The sequence below is a fragment of the Lepidochelys olivacea genome, assembly GCF_965140295.1.
Source record: "Lepidochelys olivacea isolate rLepOli2 genome assembly, chromosome: 13".
In the NCBI taxonomy this organism is placed as follows: domain Eukaryota; kingdom Metazoa; phylum Chordata; order Testudines; family Cheloniidae; genus Lepidochelys; species Lepidochelys olivacea.
Genome location: NC_140423.1, coordinates 14,042,767 through 14,061,101, shown reverse-complemented (window position 1 = coordinate 14,061,101; position 18,335 = coordinate 14,042,767). Strand labels below are relative to the sequence as shown.

Here is an 18,335-nt window from a genome sequence, read left to right as displayed (position 1 = left end):
TTCATGGGACGAGAAAACCATTTCCCACTCAGCTCTACTATTTGTCTTGTACAGAGATGGTAAAGTCAGTGATGGAGTTGCAGATTCCTCAGCTGGTGTAAATTGGAATAACTCCATTGACGTTAGTGGAGCTATGCCACTGACTTGCATCAGCTGAGGGTCTAGCTCCAGTATGTCCAACCTGTAGCCAAAATAACACCAGCTCCTTTTTCTGCCCCTTACTCTCGACAACCCATCTGCTTTGACCTGGGAAATCCCTTGTCTTCAAATCTGTGTGCCTCTTTGCATGAAGTTCCATGTGCTCAGTGTTAAGCACAGACTAGTTCAGGTGGCCCTGGATGTTTACCTTTATCTGACAGGTGATTGAAAATTTTTAGGCCAAATTTTGAATTTTTGAAAAAATGTCAACCACTCTCTAAGCTGGTCAAAATACCAAAAACGTAGCACAAAATCTTTTTTGATTTTTTTTTTACTGTTTTTACCAGAAATCTGAAAATTTTCCACCAGCTCTGCCTCATTTCATCCAGATACTCTGCAATACAAAGAAACTCCTCAGTCAGGTGTGACCATACTCAATGTCCATCAGAGCCGAATTCTGTGCTAGTGTCCATCCAAGCAAGAGAGATTGTCTAATCCACAGAGTAGCTTGAATGGTCATCTGGTCCTGGCTGGTTGTGAGATCTACCTTTAATTCTTTCTACTGAGGTTTTCAAATTATTGATAGGAGTACTGAGTAACATGCATTCAATTGCTACTTCTACCATGGGAGTATATTTTATAGGAAATTTCTGAAAGTTTTGTAGAACTGCCTCTCTTGTAGTCTATGGCTTTAAAACAAAGGCTGTCATAGCCACAAAAAGTAGTACCTAAAGTTTAGAGGACTTTGTGGGCCAACTTGTCAGCTACACTCAAATCTCCCTCTCCCACCCGCCCTCCTGTGTCAGTGAAAAACTTTTTTTTTCCTGCATCCACTCACTTAGGTGCTGGGCATGTATCCATATTGTGAATGCAAATTGTGAAGGTGATTGCTCAGAAACGGAATATAGTCTTTCTGATGTTACTCGCTATGATATCATAGTAACCAAGAAGAATGGTGGCATTGCCTGTCTAGATGAGTCAGGGCCTGAGAGCTACTTTCTTGATGTGTGAAATTCCAGTCTGGGTTATAATCTAATTAAATGTGTCTGCAATAATAATAATAATAACAACAATTAATAATAGTAATATTAACTAAATCTAATAAAGTGAAGAGGAAAAATAGCCATATCCTCATTAGTCCTTTATTAGAGTCATGAGCTAGTTCCAGGAACAGCATGGCTAATAATTCAAAACCAATTTTACATGGCAGAGACTTCAGCTAATATTCCCTCTGGTCAGTTTTTCACTATGTGTATCATTAGAGTAATGTGGCTTCGGTGATGTATTGTACTAAGGCATCATCTTTATGCTCTGTTTCTTTGATGTATGAGACCAACATTGAATCGTGGCACTCTGCCTTTATTGATATATAGTCACGCCGGTCAGCAAGAATGGGTCTAAGTGTATGGTAATAGCTTTGGGTTCTTTTCTGCTAATATTCTCATTAAATACCCGTGGGAAAGAAGGTTGTTTTTAAATAGCTATGACAAAGACAGCAATGCTACAACAAATGAGAAGGCAGCCCCACCCCTTTACCATGCCTGGTGTCACCGCAATGAGAGATTGTGCTAATGAATCCAAGGGGATGTGGTCTAGCTCGACAAATGATGCAGTAGGAGGAAACTCCACTTTTGCATTAATAATGTGTAAGAAATGTGGTTATTATCTTCCCTCTTGGGCCCTGAAAAATGACTCTCAAATGCTGATGAAGGCAGCATCAAATCTAGAAACAGCAGGAGCCTCTACTCGCCTTATATATCTTTCTATAAGAAGAGTTTTACACCATCACAAAAACTATAAAGGGGGGGGGAGAATGGCAAAAACCAGCCAGTGTTTCAGTAGCACCTGTCTCTTCACTGAAGTGTTAAATCTTTTCTTCTTCTTCTTCTTTTTTTTTAATGATAGATTTAACTGCAGGTGTTACTTTTAATTTATTACGATAGGACAGGGCTCTTTCACGGCATTGCTCTATCAGTAGTCCTGGATCTGGGGTCAGAGTCTGAATTTCTGTGGCCTGAGAACTCTTTGAATTCTGCTTGGTGGGTTGCTTTGCTATGTCACCGCGTAGGGTTTTGGTCTTTGGGCTCTAGATTGGTGTCATCACATTGAGGTATCTGAGACTGCTGATCATGAACCCATGATATCTGTATTCTGTTTTGCATATCGGAACAGTCAGCTCAGATGAGTTTGCTTTTCTTTTCTGAATGGTTCACACAGGCTTAGCCCAGATTGGAATTCTGGGATCAACTCTGCCCCCTATATGCCACTCCAGTGGTGTATGGGGCTGTAAAGGAACTGAAAGGGGTTGGGTGAGATCCTCTGGTATAGGAGCAGCAGGGGGATGACATAAGCTCCCTTATATTGTCTCACCCCCACAAGCCCCAGGATAAGATGCAAGGCAGGGATTGGGTTGAGGGTGGGAGGAAGCCTAGCCATAGTGCCTGGCACTGTGGAGATACTGAGATACAGTGCAGTCCATAGGCAGCCTGGAAGATACTCTTAGTAATGCTGAATGCTGTTTTGGCTGCCTTGCAAACTTGGTGGTGTAAAGCCACCTTTCCTCCCACTCTCTGTGGCCTGTATCTTCTGTGCTGTGTTTCTGTTGCAACACAGATTTGGACCTTTATTTTAAGTATGCATCAGGCCACTTCCGAAATGTGAAAAATATGCTGGTAAGTCAAATACAAATAAATACAGAGTATATGACTTATTGACGTAACTTGTGATTAATTTCAGAATGACAGTACAGAAGTCAGCATGAATTTCAGCTTCAAGACTGACTCCCCCAATCAGTGCAAATGCACAACCAAATAACTAGGAGCATTTACATATGCAATCAGAGAGATTATGCACACCTGAATCAGGCCTTTAAACATGCATATGTTTATTTTATTTAAAGACTATCCTGAAAAATATGAATGGGGTGGGGATGGGAACTAGATGTTTTAAAATTTGATGTTCCCCCAAGATCAAGGAAAAACATGTAGTGTGAGGCTATGGCTTATGGCAAATCCTGAAAACCCTAAAATCTTCACAGCATATTCAAATTACTTGTAAAAGGCTCTTTACGTTTGTTTTTTTTAAACACCACCTCTGACCCCTCCTCCAGCCAGTCCCCGAAATGTTAAAGGTCTTTTACTGAATACACACACACAAAGGGAAATTCAGTTATAGCTGATTGTTTTCATACGTAGCCCTACTCATTATGCCTAGTGATTTGGGGCTCAATTCACAAAGGTATTTAGGCACCTAGCTGCCTTTTTAGATGCCAAAGTCCAACATTTAGGCTCCACTGACATTCATGAAACCACTTCTCAGGTGCCACCTAATCTTGTAGATGCCTTACTCCCCATAGGTGCTTAAATTTCCACTGATGCCGCCCTGCGGCTAATGAGCTGCTTGGAGTCCTAGCTCTTGCCCAAAGCTTGGTGGGATTCTCAAGCTAGGCATTCCCCTGCCCGTCTCACCCGTGGTGCCCAATCTGGTAGGCATTCTCAAAGCACGCTCTCTTGCTCAAAAGACGGGAACGAGCAGATAAGGAATTTTGGGGACTGCTGTACGCACACATGTCCTGTAGAATATCCAAGAGCCCAGTGGTTAGTTTAGGTGATTCAGATTCCATCCTCCCTGTCTAATTTGGCATAGGGACTAAAGCCCCCCCCCCCCATGGCCTAATGAATATTTACTTATACAAAGTGGAAAAGCTTCAACAGAAAAGAGTAAGAGACCCCACCCCAGAGCAGCCTCTAGCAGGGTGGTTGGGAAACTCTCCAGGATGGTGGGAGACATGGATTAAAGTCCATGCTGTAAATCAGGCACAGCAGGGATTTGAACTGGGTCTCCCACACCCTGGGTGAGTTCTCAGTCCACTGGACTATTTACTGTTGGGGTCGGCTGGCATCTCTGTGGTTTTTCATGAGAAAGGGCTGACCTGGAGAAGGGATGAAAATCCCAAGCAGAGATAGGCACCTCCTTCTGGCCTGTCAATCAGGACATGTCTACACCGTAGCTGGGAACCTGCTTCTCAGCCCCAGTAGACAGACTCACTAGCTCTGCTCGAGTAAGTGCAATAAAAATAGGAGCATAGACAGGGATAGCACACAGGCAGGACTTGGGCTGTCCACCCAAATATGTACCCAGGGGGTCTGGGTGGGTTTCTACCTGAGCTGCTGCCTGTGCTATCCCCAGCTATGCAGCTATTTTTAGCATGTGAGCTCGAACAGAGCTGGTGTGTGTCTGTCTATCCAAGCTCGGAAACATGCTCCCAGTTGCAGTGTAGATGTGCCCACAGATGCGTCAGTACCTTTGTGGATCTGGGCCCCAGATCCACCCTCATCCTTGGCATTTCACTCCTGGCAGTTACTTACTCATCCTGCTGGCTTCTGAGAATCCCTTTCTTAGGCACTGAACTCTCCCTATAAAATGCTATGGGAGCCTTGGTGTCTAAATTGGGGCTGTGAATTCTACGGGGCGGCAGGGAGCCCACGAATTGGACGTTACAATGATCAGCATTGCCATGCACAAGTCCCCTGTAAAAAGAAAAGGAGTACTTGTGGCACCTTAGAGACTAACCAATTTATTTGAGCATGAGCTTTCGTGAGCTACAGCTCACTTCCTGAAGTGAGCTGTAGCTCACGAAAGCTCATGCTCAAATAAATTGGTTAGTCTCTAAGGTGCCACAAGTACTCCTTTTCTTTTTGCGAATACAGACTAACACGGCTGTTACTCTGAAACAAGTCCCCTGTGTAAATCATCCCAGTCAGGATTTTAGTGGTGGTGCAAAGTGTCTAGGTCAGCACAGAATTAGGCCCAAGAGTTGATGAAAAATTGGAGGGTCTTCCATAAATGCTTTGCCCAGCAATCTGTTGTCCTCCAGTTTTGCATGCCCATTTTTGAATGGTAAATTAAGCCAATGCTGGTTTTTCATGTGCAGAGTAGGGGTGTTTGTCAGCTTCTGAAGATACTCAGTTGTGTGCACAAATTTTGAGGACAGGCCTGACAGTTTGCCAGCCCTACACATGGCTTAAAATACCTACAGCAGAGAATCATTAAAGGTAGGAAAAACAGGTTAGTCTTTGGGTTTAATTCTAAAGATTAATTATATGTGGACTTTGTTCGCATGTATGTGTTGCATTAGCATCCTCTATAAAATAGGTGCTCCGATCCCATGGTGATGGGCGGGGCATAACAATTTCAGTAGATGTTAAGTTATGCTATACAAGTTCTCTGCTAATTACCTAGGGCCAGATTTTAGCTATCCGTTTTTTTGAGCGCATAGGGGTGGGTTCAATAATTCCATTACCAATCCAAGTTCCATGGAAGAGTCCTGTACTTAATAGATAAAAAACAATGTCTCATTAAGGTAAAAGAACAACAAATCCTTTTGAAATAAGTAACTTTGTAAAATATTGGCCTATAAATAATATCAGTTTAACTTTGGAATCTTCTATTAGTTTTGCAACATATACAGGTTAAAAGGCTCTGTGGGTGTGATTTATTCAGGGCAAGGCAATAGATAGGTGACTTGTATGAGAACAAAGTCATTTGAAGCTTTTGAAGTGGGCTGCAAATGTGTATACACAAAGCGAATTGGCCACTTAATTCATGCAGTCCCACAAGGGAGGAAAAATAATTAGGATACAGACTACAAAAGCTGTGCAGAAAATTGCCTTTTAGGTAGCTGTCTTGTTTTCATTGGTAAACATAAATGAATCCTCATCTTCTACAAGTTATCATATGCAAAGAAAGAGCGGGGGGAAATGTTGGAAGTCAAATTCTTGTTTCTCTAAACGTCTTTTGACTTTGCAACATACCAGAAACAGTCTTAATTTTCCAATACTATACCAACTTAATTGCATAATGCTGACAGGAATATACGGATTCCTCAAGGGGATCTGACTTTTAATCTGGTCGTATTAATCTTCCCTTGAAACAGCAGAAGTAATTTAAGCAGTCTTTCTGCCTAGTTACAAAATAATCCATTTGGAAAATTGAATTGTGTAATTTGTAATTGTTTTCCAAGCTCACTAATGCAAAATTATATTGGTAGCAAATTAAACATTTTAAGTATGGCCACTCTGCTAATCACTGGTTGTTAAACATTTATTTTAATGAATACTATCACTTATTATAAATAAAGTGTCTGGTCTGAGACTTTAAAAAAATTGGCAAGGCATTTTTGGCATCTTTATTGGAATGTCATATATCAAGATTTATCAGGTGTATTTTGTTGTATATGGCGTATATGTGCCATTCCTTACTGTGAAATGACAAATAGCATAAAGCTGGTAGCCAGTGGTTATGGATCTCAAGCACAGCTCAAATAAACATGTGAGCCAAGGGACTAGGTCTGAGAGTGATAGAGTTTGTGATATATAGCTAATAAGTCCAGTCTCAAAATTCAGTAGGTGGTTTTAGCCATAATCCTTCTACAAGCCAGAAATGGAAGCCTTATGAAATGTAATATCATTTTTGTCAGATGTCAAACCATAACACACTTGTACCTTAGTATGCATGCAGCTTTGCACATGCCGAGGTGGAGGCTAATGGTTGATAATTTGCCCCTTTAAGAAAGGTGTGATATATTTGGCCCTCTAAACATTTTAAAACTGTTTATGCCCACAGGTGCTAGGATTGTTAGCAGGTGTTTTTGTGACCGCAAAAGCGGGTGCAAGTAAGAGTACATATAGTTTTTTGCACCCATACGTGGAGGTCAGAGTAGTGTTCCAGCTGCAAATGTATTCCTCCTAATGTTCCATTAGAATACCGGCACTTTGTTACTTCCATATGAGATGAATATGGGTCAACACCGGAAGCACATTTTGAAGTCGTTCTGAAGCAGTTGAAACAGTTTGTGGAGTTCATGTACTACTATTCACATGCATGAATGGGCTTTGGGGGCTTCATTTGATGGGAAGAAGCACTCTGCCCTCCTCCCTCAGAAAGCCTGGTGAGGGAATAAAATATAAAGTACCGTGAGTACATGCACACAAATCCACAGCCTATGCATATGCAGGGACAGTATGCTGTGCAATTTGGGAGTGCACATATTTTTGAAAATTGGGACTTAATTTTGAGTTCCTTGGTTTTTAGATGCCAGATTTTAGACCCATAGACCTGATTTTAAAAAAAGCCAAATACCTGTAACTTCAGTAGCTGCAGACCCACAGTACTTTTCAAAAATTAAGCCCTAGGGGTGAAATTCTGACCCCATTGAAGTCCATGGCAATAGAAAATCAATGGATTTCCCCCAGTGTGTAAGCAAGGCATTTACAAACGGAAGCAATGACAAATTTTACAATCAAATGTAGTATTTTTCAGGGACTATTATATTAACTTTATGAATGTTACATGGATCATTGTGCACTAGAGATTTTATTCTACTTCACGAGCAAGGGTTACTACAGCTCAGCCAGAGGGGTCATTACTGCAGTCTCTGGACTGGAGGCCACTCCAGAGAAGTACCACCCCATGGGGTTGTTTTCATATATTGGTTTAGTTATGTACTGGAGGCCCAAGGAGACAAAGAAAGGCTTTTTGGTATAAAAGACTGAGTTTAACCTGCCAGAGGTGCTTCATTTTGATTGAACAAATGGACACAACCTTTTTATCCAAACCCTGCTGAAGGGTTGGTAGGACTTTGACTTGCCAGACTTGTGGAGTCATATGATGAAAAACTGCTATATTACAAATTCCTGTCCGTATGTAGGTTCATGGTTGCTGACAGGTCCTGTAGCATGTACACACCAGACAGACACAAACAGAAATACTTAAGGTTAAAAATGGTACTTGACAGTGAAAACCTACCAGCAGTAGAACAAAACAGGCCAGCTGACCAGGAGGGGCTTAAATAAAGAAACAGAGGAACCGGGGGCCAGAGAGGAAGAGGTAGGATGGGGCAGAAGATCACAGAAGCTGAGTGAGGGGCTCCATGAGTGAGAGAGACCAGCTAGCATACCATAGCCTGTATGAGGAGGGAATGCCTTGTCTGTCTGCTTTCCTGGACCCAGATGGTTCCCAAGAGCTCACAAGGGAAGTGTGAGCTAGAAAGTGAGGGACGTTGCGGTTTCAGATGTTTGTTTGTTTTGTATGATCCATGCTCCTCTGTTCTTGACATGATTACAAATAAAAGAGCATAAAGGTTTTGGATTGTGCAAAAAGTATGTATGTGTGCTGACTGCTTGACAACTACTTTGTGCCCTGAGAGAGTTAAACTGTAAACTAGGACCTTTACACTTTTTGGATGGAGTTAAAGGAAAGGGGTGTGTTTAATTAGCTGGGGTATCTTGTGGGGGGGGGGGGGGTCAGTGCTGGTCCTGGGGCTAGGGCAGGAGGCAGATCAGGTAGCAGACTGAGACAGTACCCAGGAACTATGCCAGAGAGGCAAAGGGAGGAACCAGTGTTGCAGCTCTAGAAGTCTGACAAACCCCAGGGGATCCAGAGCACAAGGCAGGACATTTGTCTGGTTTTAAGCCAGACTGTCCTGTTTTTGGAAAGGTTTGTCCCTGTCTGGCACTGGACATAGTTTTTTCTGGTATCATAGGGGAGGAGGCCATTTTACAGAGTGTGCTGCTGTGCCCACTCTGGCATGACCTCACATGCATGGTGCAGGGTGACACCACTCCGGAAGTACTGCAATGTCCAGTATTCTGGGGGTGCATCGGTGGCCACTCTACAGAACACAGAGGCTTAGATGCCACTGACAGCAGTCCTAGGCAGTGCTCGCTAGGACCTGTGATGACCTGTAACCACTGGAATATGTCAGTCACAGCCCTTGGAAAGACAGCAAAGCATGGGGCCTAGACTTTTGATCAGATCTGGCTGGGGAGATCAGGAGTACCAGGAGGCTGCAAGCCTAAAGCCCTGATCAGGAGAGAGTGGAACATGGGTCCCTGTCCAGTGAGACTGAATGTTAGAGATCTAAGAGGACATTCTTTGACCAGATCACAGCGGGAGGTCACAGGTCAGTTACTCTGAAACTATGGCAAACATCCAGAATTAGTGGCCACTTTTGAAAATGTTGTCCTTAATTTCTTTGTATCTCAGTTTTCCTATTTCTAAAAATGGGAGTTGGTACAGTAATTATCATGATCTGAAAGAGTTGCTGAGGATTAGCTAATTAATGTTAGCACAGCACAAATCATGCATATGAAAATACATTTGCTGTGAAAGAGTCTGAGTCACGGAGAGCTAGTAAGATGCAGAAAAGAAAAGTGGTAGTAGTAATAATAATAAACAACACCAGGTAAGATGGTGACACGAGTCATCCTCAAAGAAGCCAGGAAAAGTTCAATCACAAATATTTCCGGTCATTTTCAGACTTGCTCATCACCCGTTCTTGCCAAAAATCACAATACTAAAGATATTATCAGTCTGTCACTTTTCAACATGGATTCAGCATACATGTGCCAGACCATTTGCACCATCTGCCACACAAGTGTCAGTAGAAGGAAGACTGCCTGGACACTTGGAGATGATGATGATGAAATGGCTTGTTGAGGGATTCAGCAGCTCAGTTATCAAGAGGTCTTTACACCGTTTTCCCCTCAGGTACACAGGTGCATCTTTGAGCCTAGAGAACATGGATAACCCAATGGCTAAAGTTAGATCTTAAAAGGAGGGGATGTTCCCATGTTGGAATGTGTCTATCTTCTTCGTCATCTCTTACGTGTTGGGTAACAATTCCAGAAATAGAAATCAGGTTTCAGAGTAGCAGCCATGTTAGTCTGTATTCGCAAAAAGAAAAGGAGGACTTGTGGCACCTTAGAGACTAACCAATTTATTAGAGCATAAGCTTTCGTGAGCTACAGCTCACTTGAGCTGTAGCTCACGAAAGCTTATGCTCTAATAAATTGGTTAGTCTCTAAGGTGCCACAAGTCCTCCTTTTCTTTTTAGAAATAGAAATATAGCTGTGAAGAATAAAAGGGAAACAGCAGACTTCTGCTGCACAGCTCAGGCTACATAAAATGGCAGCCATGAAAGCAAAGCACACAAAAAGTAAGTCTTCTGGCCGAAGAGTCTGGAAGTAGAGGATTGAAGAGTTTATCTATGAAGGGATGTTGCTGGTTTAATACTTCTCATCAAATCATTCATGTAATTCACGGTCAAAATGACACCCATAGTGCTTGGTTTTGTCAAGTTATTTCTCTTATTGTGTTTCTGAAGCCTTGCACCAAAAAAGAATTTGCGTTGAAGCCAGCTGGGAAGAGAAGGAATGATGTGCACATTATCATAGATGTTTGGACCAGGACCAAAGGTCAAAATTGTGGATCATCTATCTATCACAGCACACAGGGTAATGTTTCTACCACAGCCTGTTCAGATTTGCAAAACCAAATATCATCAGAAAATGTTCATAGCTACAAGTAAAGGATTTCAGAAAGACCACACTGTGTGAAATGCCTCCCCCCGAACTAAGTTTCCAGTGCAGTTTGCTCTAAAGTTTGGTAGCTGTTTGATTAATTTTATCTATGGTGCTAATCTTTCTACATTTTTGTTTACTATCTAACTTCAGTTATAACTATGGGTTTTTCCTTCAGTATAATATCTGATAAATCTTAGTAGGAACTTTGCCATAGATTTAAATGAGACTGACATCAATATTTCCAAGATTTGTCCTAAAGGGTGAAATTTACCCCATGCATGACCAGCAGAAGGCACATCTGAAAGCCTTCAAAATAAACTTTCTACTAACCAGGCCATTATGTATTCCATATATTTTTCTCCTCTGATCTAATGTTGGTGTGAAGAAGAATTTATTTTGTTCATTAGGATTAGTGTTTCTTGATAACTGTTAAAGCAAATTGAATCAGTATGGGCACTCTGAAGGCAACTGTGATGAGAGAGAGAATAGTATAGATAGTCTTCTTTGCTTTGTGACACAGTACGCTCATAAAGAGCAAATGTGAAAGGAAAAATGAACCAAATGAAAATAAATTTTGCTGTTCAAATGGATGAACTTTGGCATTTCAAGCATGAATTGGAGTGTACTAAATTACTATTGAAATGTGTTGTTCTGCCTTTTGGATTACCACACTAGTTCTTCATAACTGCGTGACCTTTGAGATGAATTGATAATGTCAGTACTTTTTCGCCCCTTCTTCAATTGTATATTCCTCCCAAACTCCATAGTCATGATATGCTGAACAACCGAAAACCCGTGTTTAAATTTATACACGGTTCTCTCAAAGAGCTTCAATATTTACATTAAAAAGAATTCCATTTGAAGCTTCTAAAAGCTTAGTCACCTGACTACAGTGTTTCTTGCTACCTTCAGAAGGCCTATGGGAGAGAGACTTTTGAACCCCAATCTACCAAAGCATTTAAGCACATGTTTTAATGGTAAGTATATGCTAAGTCCCATTTAAGATGATGAAGGCTGAAATCGCGCATCCAATCTGCAGGCATTGGATTCTTCCATGGTAGCTCTGGTGTTGTATTTTGTGGCTTCAGCAAAAAGTTCTCTCAGTGGTACAGGATCCTCAAGAGCAGGGAACCACTAGCATATAAGTCCCTTGAGCAAAGTCCTTGCCATTTTGGATGCACTCCATGACACAAGATAGAGTTCCCCTCTCTTCTTTGTCAGTTCAGTTCCACTACTCAATTTTTGTGGGCAATTTGGTGGCTCCCAAAGTGTGACTGAAGGAATTACTGGTAGAAAGATTAAGAAAATGAAGCTTTCTCTGCAACCATACTTTCCCTGTTCACCAATAGATGGGGACAGAGAGCTCCTTCCCCTGGGACATGCCTCCTGAGTTCTAGGTAAATAGCTTATGCAAATGAAGCAGCTCTGGGGCCATTCTTTCTCCTGTTCAACAACAGATGGGAACAGAGAGCTCCTTATTCTCTAAAGTGGTGGTGGGAACCTGCAGCCCGCACATGGCCCATCAGGGTATTCCGCTGGCGGGTTGTGAGACTGTGTTTACACTGACCATCCACAGGCACGGCCGCCCGCAGCTCCCAGTGGCCATGGTTTGCCATTCCCATTCAATGGGAGCTGCAGGAAGCGGCGGCCATCCCACACTGCTTCCTGCAGCTTCCATTGGCAGGGATCAGCGAAGCATGGCAACTGGGAGCTGTGGGTGGCCGTGCCTGCGGACGGTCAACAAAAACACTGTCTCGTAGCCTGCCAGCGGATTACCCTGATGGTCCACAGGTTGCCCACCACTGCTTAAAGCATGAGGGCACAGTGCTTATATTGATATTATTGTTAATATACATTAGAGAAACCACTGTGAATCATCATATGTCCCATTATGAAACCCTCATCCACATTAAATAGTACATTATTCTGCAGGTAATACCATTGATTTGTAAGGTACTGCTCAGCATGAGTACAGATAGCAGAATCTGGCCTTTATTTTGGAAAGCTTTGCTCTGGATGCGTCAAGTCTAATGTAAATCATTGGAAGAATGCATATACCAGCTTCTGGCACCAGTCTTTCTCCATGGTCTGGTCCTCTACCAACCACAAGATGAAGGCTAAATTGTTTCAGAGACGCCATATTAGTGAATTAGGTTATTTCACCTTTTTGTGATCATGGATTCAAATTCTACAGACAAAAAACACCCACTAACATCAGTTTAGCGAAGTGCCCAGGAATTGGAGTTTGTGAAGGGAATTCTACAAAGTAGAGCAATGCTATTCACACAGATCTTAGCGCACAGGTAGGGAAGGAGCTATAATACAATCTCTGTGTGGCCAGAAATATCGCACCAATCTTGCACTCCTTCTATGTTGTGGTTGTGAACAATGGGGGAACTAAAGCAAGCTTAATGACTTCAGGAAGCAGGCTCTTCCCTGTGTTCCATCTAACACTGTATGCTAAATGGCAGAGTAGTGCATTCTCTGTAATACTGTAGCAAACTATTACGGGTCTGATTCTACCATTCCTTATTCAACATGAGTAATAATTTACTCCACCATTAGTTCCATTTTCTTCAGAGGAATTACTCAGAGAGAGTAAAGTACTATTCATTGTGAGTGAGAGAGGGAGACATTGGTCCTAAAAAAGGAAATGTCTACTGTTTCACTCATGCTATTAAATTCTTTCCTTGGGGGCGAGAAGGAAATATTAGAAGTTGAACTTGGCAGTTGACAATTTGCAGTTCACCTGTAATGTGATGAGGTGAGATCGGGATAGATATTAACAGATTTTTCATTTTTATCACAATGTTTGTTAGTGTCTTGTTAGCATCGGGAATGCTCTTCCATCATGGGCTCTCTTGCCATAGTCTTCCCTGTAAAAATGGGAAGAGATCATGCAAATTAAGCACAATTATGTTATCCTGTTTAAAGCAATGTTAAGATTGATTCTAAAACCCATAGGCAAGAAAGTTTGAGTTCCAAACTCGGCCACCTGGTGGTGAGACTTAGCAGCTGGCTTAGTGTTTGTGTAATGGCCCTCTCCTGACTTTCTGCTGCTTCTCAATGAAGTTTCAGAGTAGCAGCCATGTTAGTCTGTATTTGCAAAAAGAAAAGGAGTACTTGCGGCACCTTAGAGACGTGCCACAAGTACTCCTTTTCTTTTCTCAGTGAAGTGCGAGTCCAGACACAGGTGGCAGCCAATGCATTGCTTTTTTTTTATTTTGGAGGCTGCTCATAATGCACCCATCACTTTGCTCCTTTGCCCCATTCTTCTTCAGGAGAGGTTAGCTTTAAAAGATTTTCCTCCTCTAGAGCTGTTCTCTGTCTCTCCCCATCTCTCTCTCTCTCTCTCTCTCTCTCTCTCTCGCTTGCCAGAAGGGAACATGCAATAGAACTGCTTTGAGGAGGAACTGGGTCAGACAGGGTCAGTGGGAGCCTAAGGCTCATTAGGATATTTGTCTCTCGCTTCTTTATAAATAGATTGTAATGCCTTTTAGTTTTCAGTACTGTAGAGAACCCACCCACAATGGTAAAAGCAAGTGAAATTTTCCACTGGGATGTAATGTTGCTCAATGTTACAGTACCCTTTCAGTAATATTCAGAGAACTAGGAAAACCTGGACAATGATAGTGCAAGCTGTTTTTGGAGAGGACAGGTCTAGCAGCAATGTCCTTCCTTTTTCCAATGAAATTATCAAAAAAAAAAAAATGCACCAGTGGAGGGAGTGGCTGACGTTCATGTTCAGATGGCTACTTTGGCAATGAAAATATTGAGGTGTAAGGCCAAGACTTTCCAAAACAGATGTCTAAAATTTGGTCTCCTGATTCCATATTTAGCCACTTGCCTGAGTGTTAATAGTGCAAAGCAACCAACAGTAACCACTGAGCCAAATTTTAGGCTCTTTTTTGTTAAAATCTTAGAGCAAAGTCCTAGTCTAGGCTGAAAAGTAGGGATCTTTGTGTAGAAATGTTAAAAATCACCTGTTGTCTGCTGAAGCTATCTACTAGAGCTGGACAGAAAATGGAAGATTTCCACGTGGGAGGGAATCAACTTTGCATTGAAAAAATGAAAACTGGTTGACAAAAACTGAAAAAGTTTTGATTTTCCGAAGCCTGGAAATCTCTGGCTAAAAAATACTGAAAACCATATTTGTGAGGGGTGGGGAGGACTTAAATGTTTGGTTTTCAGGTTTTTGTATTTGTGACCAAAAAATTGAAAATGTTCAAAGAATGTAAGACATAGGACTGGAAGGGACCTTTGTGGTCATTGTGTCCAGCCCTCTGCTATTACAGGCCTACAAGGAAAGTGGACACTTCTGTTGAAAAACTAATTTTCCATCAAAAATAGTTTTAGATGGAAAATTTCACCTACCCTAGTGTTTACTCTTCCATAGAGCAAGTCGTAACAGAATCGGTTTCACCCTCTAAGTGAATGGATCAAGTGAAACCTTTTCTCTTGGTCCTGTTGCTACTTCTGGGGCACCTGTTTGCTCTTTCCCATGTACTTCTTATAGGTGTTTCCCCACTGGTGTGAATGCTGAAGAGATGATTCCACCATCCCTGTGGTTTAAATCCTGGTTTTTATTGGGTTTCACCGGAGCTTACATGCAGACAGAATATGAGGCAGTGTGGAAGTGTCAATGTGGCTACATCATTTAGAATCTTCAGGTTCATCTCTGAGCCTGATTCATGTCAAGGTGGCTTGTCCTTGTGTGTGCTCATGGGCTCATTCTTTTTGGTTTTTTTCCAGCTTGGCTTAATGTTTTTCTCTTCTCTCCTACGTTCAATACTCATTATTCAAGGATCCTAATTAGAACTCCAAATTGCTCTTTTTCAGGTCACAGAGCTCAATAACGTGAAGAATATATTACGACTGCCAAAAAGCACGAAGAAACATGCTGTAGGCATTTATTTTAATGATGACACATCCAAAACTTTTGCTTGTGAATCAGGTGGGTAAACTGGCACAGTATATGAGAAAATACTGGAATGTTAATTGTGAAATTATAAACATATTGTACCTACACACAGATTTTCTGGGCATTTATACAGAACTCGAGGCGGATGAGTGGTGCAAAGTGCTGCAGATGGAATGCCTAGGAACTCAAATTAATGACATAAGCCTTGGAGAGCCTGACTTGTTGGCATCTGGTGTAGAAAGGGAGCAGAGTGGTATGTATAGAAATATTGAACTTTATAGCATTTAGAAAGTTTTAGAATACAATTCCTACCTGAGTGCATGGCTCAGTTACTGAAATGTGTGGGCCATGCACATAGAAACCAGAAATATACTCAAGCTTTTACAACCTGGTGCAAAAAACAAACAAACAAAAAAACAAACCCCAGAACAAAACAAAAAAACCACTATTCTTGGTTGTTATCAGCACTAACCTGTTCTGCTAATCTGACACTCTGATTTAGGATTTTAGAAACGTTCTAGTGAGATTTTTCAGACAAATTAGGTGCATTGTAATCTCTCTGAGGCATGGAATGCTTTTTGGTTCTGCATTTGGAAGGTACCTACCCAAATAAGGTCCCAGTCCATGACTGTGGCTCATAGGCACAAATAAAAAGAATAAATATTGCCATATAAATAATAATTGCATATATAATCTGAGCTCCATTACTTCACTTGCATACGGAAATCAGCTACTTGTATGCACACATGGGCTTTCCATGATTTAATTAGTGTACACAATTTTATTAACTCCATGCAAAATACAGTTGTGAATGTCTTGTGTGTGCCCACATGCATATACCTAAACGCTTTGAAAATACACTCCTCTTTGAGAAGCACAGGCTTGAATTTCTCCTCCTTTCAAGCAGCCCTAATTATTAGCTTATTTCCCCTCATGTCTGTATACTGGCCAAACACACATTCTCAGATGCCCATGTATGGTTAACATATTAGAATTTATAATTAGCGCTCATCCCATTTCTGTTTCTTACTGAGTCCAGGGACTTGCACTAAAAATATAACTGAGAATGCAACATCAGCTAAATTTTTAACCATTCGTTGAACCTAAAAGAGTTAATTTTGAAAGCTTAGGTTGTCTTCTCACCCGAAGAAAACCTGGAATTCCTTTAGTACCATTTCTGCAAGCTTTTTTAAAACCAGATTTCAGAATTAAAAATCTGAATCTATGTTTCATTCCATTCTCTTGGTGCAATTCCACTGACTTAAACAGAGTTATACCATCACAGAACTAATGTAACAGAGTGTAGAATCTGATTCTAAACCTCTAAAATACCATCCCATCTTGAAATTAAAGAACATATTAATTTCCAGATTTACTTGCCACTTTCCTTTATCGATTCTGATTGTTACTCATTCAATCCAAAATATGTGCACTAAGTCAAGCGAATAAAAAAGGTGATGAATGAGAAGGAACCAGTTTGACAAGTGGGTGAGTGGCTTTAGCTAATTCCAAGTCTGTGAGAAGTAGACTGAGGAATCCTCTTTGCGAAACTGAGTTCATATAAAATCTTAAACAGTCATGAACACAGACAAGAAACTTATTAAATGCACAGACTTACACTGCAGTTAAACTATTCTTGTGACACTTTTTATATACAACCATAATTATTAGAAGAGAAGTTCATTGCTATAGTTCTTCACAATGACACACATGTCCTGAATGTAAGGTCTGAGTAAATAGGCTTTGTCTGGGGAATCAAAGCCTATTTGGGTAGAGAATTCTGAATCTTCTGTGCAATCTCAACCGGGGCCAGGACACTGGAGAGTTTCCCAGCTCTTCCTGGAGGCCATGGGTAGCAACTGTAGCCTACTGCAACCTTCCATACGATGTGTTGTCAGTGGATTTGTGTAGGTCTGGATCCATTAGCAATGTTCCAGTCACTTCCCAGGCCATACCAGATCTCACCTCCCTTCCAATCTCCTGCAGAGCAGGCCACTGGAGAGTTCAGTTGTGCAGCATGCAGAGCACTATTAAATTCCACTATGTGGCTTCTCTATGGTCTCTGATCCTTGTGGCCCCACATCTTGAACTTTCTCCCTTGGTGAGCTTGAACTTTCTCCCTTGGTGTTTGGAAGCTGAAGCTAGACAAATTCAGATTGGAAATAAAGCATAATTTTTTTAATGATGAGAGAAAATTAACCACTGGAACAATTTACCAAGTCTCGTGGTGGATTCTCCATCACTGGTGATTTTTAAATCAAGGTGGGACTTTTTTCTAAAAGATCTGCTCTAGGAATTATTTTGGGGAAATTCTATGGACTGTGTTATACAGAAGAGCAGACTACAGAATCACAATGATCCCTTCTGGCCTTGGATTCCAGGACTCTATTAGGCCCTTTACAGATGTGTAATAAAATAGACCCTTGCCCCAAAGAGCGTCAGATCTCAGTTGTTTTAAAAAGTGATCATGTAGATAACATTTTATGGATTTTTAGAGGCCAGTGCTATGTACTGTTTTTATGGTACTTAAATGGCTTCACTCTATATGCAGTATATTTTTAGAAACAAATGCAATCAATTGAGGGAAGTGAGTTTTTGTTCTTGGAGTAATTGCTAAAAGTGGATATAAGACTTTGTAATCATAAATCATATAATGTCTACAACATGTAACTTAAAGATTTTAGACCAACCATTTGTTTTTCTTCCAGAGAGATTTAATGTGTATTTAATGCCAACCCCGAATTTAGAGGTGCATGGGGAATGTACCTTGCAGATAACATTTGAGCATATCTGTCTTTGGGATATCCAGAATCCCAGAGTAAAACTCATCTCTTGGCCATTAAGTGCCCTCCGGCGGTATGGACGAGACCCAACCTGGTTTACATTTGAAGCAGGGAGGTGAGTGCTTTGCT

The 18,335-nt window shown here is 41.3% G+C and overlaps 1 protein-coding gene across 2 annotated transcripts in view; it reads left to right on the top strand.

The window, feature by feature from the left end:
- Positions 1-18,335, top strand: part of DOK5 (docking protein 5) — an 89,448-nt gene that overhangs the window by 51,441 nt on the left and 19,672 nt on the right. Inside the window, exons 3-5 of one of the 2 annotated variants that reach the window (XM_084645330.1) lie at positions 15,342-15,456; positions 15,536-15,676; positions 18,132-18,321. In XM_084645330.1, the coding sequence (XP_084501456.1) occupies positions 15,342-15,456; positions 15,536-15,676; positions 18,132-18,321 (446 nt within the window). The remainder of the gene's footprint in view (positions 1-15,341; positions 15,457-15,535; positions 15,677-18,131; positions 18,322-18,335) is intronic. The other variant, XM_084645331.1, reaches the window with a different exon arrangement.